At 32.8% G+C, this 3,253-nt stretch overlaps 2 protein-coding genes across 3 annotated transcripts in view; both read left to right on the top strand.

The window, feature by feature from the left end:
• The first annotated feature begins 1,233 nt into the window (after positions 1-1,233).
• The window catches only part of LOC127876418 (nucleolin-like), a 9,534-nt gene continuing 7,514 nt past the window's right edge, over positions 1,234-3,253 (top strand). For both annotated transcript variants that reach the window (XM_052421685.1, XM_052421686.1), the window contains exons 1-2: positions 1,234-1,394; positions 2,279-2,605. In XM_052421685.1, coding sequence (XP_052277645.1) covers positions 2,308-2,605 — 298 coding nt within the window. In that variant the 5' untranslated portion in view covers positions 1,234-1,394; positions 2,279-2,307. The remainder of the gene's footprint in view (positions 1,395-2,278; positions 2,606-3,253) is intronic.
• The window catches only part of LOC127876417 (uncharacterized), a 34,683-nt gene continuing 32,885 nt past the window's right edge, over positions 1,456-3,253 (top strand). The window contains exon 1 of the mRNA XM_052421683.1: positions 1,456-1,597. The gene's annotated coding sequence lies outside the window, so the exon portion shown is untranslated. The remainder of the gene's footprint in view (positions 1,598-3,253) is intronic.

Raw genomic sequence — 3,253 nt, forward strand, 5'->3', positions numbered from 1 at the left:
CAGGTAAAAATAGGTATCCAGACATAACCGTTGTATTACTCTGTACTAGTGGAGTGCTGACAATATTGTCAAAAACTTTAAATCTGATAAAATAATGTTTTAAGATGGACGGACATTCAATTTAGCATATTGGCAGCGTGCGTGTTCCAAACGGAATTTTTTGATTATGCAGGCACCGTGTTTGTTTGAAATCAGAAGAGTTAAATAATACGTAGAAACACAATATGCGAAGGGATGTAATAACATCGATACTTTTCGAAATCTAATGAACGGAGTGCGCAACTATTTCGCATTGTGCGCATTAACTAGGTGTATGTTATACCTGTAAACGAAGTTTATTCATTTTTAATTCTAACACGGCACGCGACTTGTTTTCTATAGAAAAAAAGGAAATCAAGTGTGGGTTATTCTGCAATAACTTATGGGCGGAGCTTAATGTTTCGAAAATAGTTCCAAATAAATAAAGAAAATATGGCAGTAAAATGCACGTGCTGAAACCCGCTCTAAAAGAAATGTCATAAATGTAGCATGTATATAAATGAAATGAAACAACAAATTGTATATTTGGTGATAAATGGCATAAACACGCCTACAAAGAATGTTAATTGTTAGAAAACATAATTCAGAAAACATTTATAGCATGTCAGCTTTTCAGTAGCATCAATAAACTTGTCGTCATTAATTTTCTACGATTCTACGATTCAATGAAAGTGACGTCATTTGCAAAATATTTATGAATGAAAACGACGTCATATGTTTGTACAATTCAATGACGTCACTAAATAGTGGACTTTGTACTTAGAAGGGCGGAGTACTGAAAAATATAGTTCATGTCCTAAAGCTTGAACCAAATCAATCAGAATCGTGTTAGAATCGAAATAATATTTTGTTATGGTGGTTTGTTTTCGAATAACCCACAGTAAGTTGTATAGATGCGTGTTATCAAATCACTCGTGCTTTGCACTCGTGATTTAATTCTTACGCATCTATACTCCTTACTGTGGGTTATTCGACAACAAACCATGATAGAAAAATATTATTTCTTAACTAAAGTTTCGTCTATTACTGGTATTCTGATTTAACCAAATTGTTTGACAACTAATACTGCGACATTTAATAATTCGATTGGTTCAAATTTAAGGTAATTTTTTACACAGCGTACTTTGTTAATCACAATTTTTTATTCATTTTTGCAATTTATTTGCATATTAGCATTTAAATTGGTGATTTAAGATCATTTTGCGTTATTGAAGGATTCTGTTTGTTAGATACTTGAAATATTAAGTAGTTGTTATTGTGGGTTTATTTTGTATATTTAGAACTCTACTTTCGATTTAACATGTTTAGTTAGATCACAGGCAATTGATTATTGCTGACGTATCATACAAAACCAGGTAAATATTTATTAAGTAAAATATAGATCTACAATGTTATACACTTTCTCTAAATGATATTGTTATCTTTAAACTATCTATGTATAAATCACATTTACGATTTTTCATTTCTACTTTCTATTGCCATTTGTCAAAGCTTGTCTCGTTACGGTTTGTATTTTGCCGATGTCACAATTAGTTATCAATACGAACGATGTTTTAGCGTAAGTTATCCTCATTTTATCTGGGATTATATTTCGACTTTTGAATCCAATTTAATAACGTACAGGGAATGGTGTGCGCTCTTTATTGATAATAAATACATATTTATTGTTGATTCGGCATTCAAAAAGGTCTACTTTCGATTTAACTTTTTGTGTTATTGCAAGCAATTGATTGTTGTCGAGGTATTATATATAACCGCGTACATATTTATCACGTTAAATATTTAAAATGTTATTTATATTCGTTAAATCATGCTATTTTTTAATTATATGCGTAAACATAACATTATATAGCGACTTTGCATGTCTACTTTCTTTTTCCATTTGTTCAAACTGGTCTTTACTTTCAGTTTGAAATTAACATGGACTAGGTTTAAAACGGTTTGTGGAATTATGTCTGCCTAATTTTCTAATGCGCAATAAATTATTTATACGAACGAGGTTTTAGCATCAGTTACACCCGTTTGAACTTGGATTATATATTCATTTTGATTTACCAATATATTTAAAGAAACGGAATGGATTTCGCTTCTTGATAAATAAAAACTGTTAATTTAATATTGATACGACATAAAAAAAATACACACATAGTGTGCTCATTTAGTATGGAAGAGTATCTGTATCATAAATCCTTATAATCCTTATATATATTAATTAAAATACCTTCCGAACTTCATTAAGGCTATTATTAGTCGACCATCTGAGAGATCATGCGGAAACAGTTCATTCCTCCCAAACAACAGCGTAGTGGCCAAAGAACTGACAGCGAGTCAGACACATCAGGATCGTCTGATGTTGACAAACCCGAAGACACTGATACTCGAATAATAAATGACGTAACTGATTCAACGCTTTCTGGCAGTGAAAAAACTAATATCAGCCTAGGAGAAAACGAAAGCATCGACCTAAATAAATTATTTGCAAAACCAACACAATCTAAGAAGCAATCTCAGGCAAGTCCTTCCAAGAAACCAGTGAATCCCACCAGAACGCAAAAGGCAACACCAGGTAAAAGTAAATGCAGCCTGCAATAACTGCTGCAGCTACTGTTCTACAATAAAATTTACAAATAAACTTTTATATTAAGATGTGATTTCTGCTGCCACTAAAACTAATACTTCTACAATTTCTTCAAAAACGTCAATTACTCCTTATAATACTGAAAACCTTGTACTGCTGCATCTGCTTCTACTACGTCTACCACCAGCACCATCGCCGCCGCCACCGCCGCCACCACCACCACCACAACAAATACCGCAACCATCATCACCACCACTACTTCTATTACTACTAGTACTACTACTTCTAGTACTACTACTACTACTACTACTACTACTACTACTACTACTACTACTACTACTACTACTACTACTACTACTACTACTACTACTACTACTACTACTACTTCTACTACTACTACTACTGCTACTATTACTTCTACTACTACTACTACTACTACTACTACTACTACTACTACTACTACTACTACTACTACTACTACTACTACTACTACTACTACTACTACTACTACTACTGCTGCTTCTACTTCTATTACTACTACTACTTCTACTACTACTTCTTCTACTACTACTACTACTTTTACTACTACTACTACTACTACTACTTCTACTACTTCTACTACTGCTTCTGCTGCTA

The sequence above is a fragment of the Dreissena polymorpha genome, chromosome 4 (assembly GCF_020536995.1).
Source record: "Dreissena polymorpha isolate Duluth1 chromosome 4, UMN_Dpol_1.0, whole genome shotgun sequence".
NCBI classification, from domain to species: Eukaryota; Metazoa; Mollusca; class Bivalvia; order Myida; family Dreissenidae; genus Dreissena; species Dreissena polymorpha.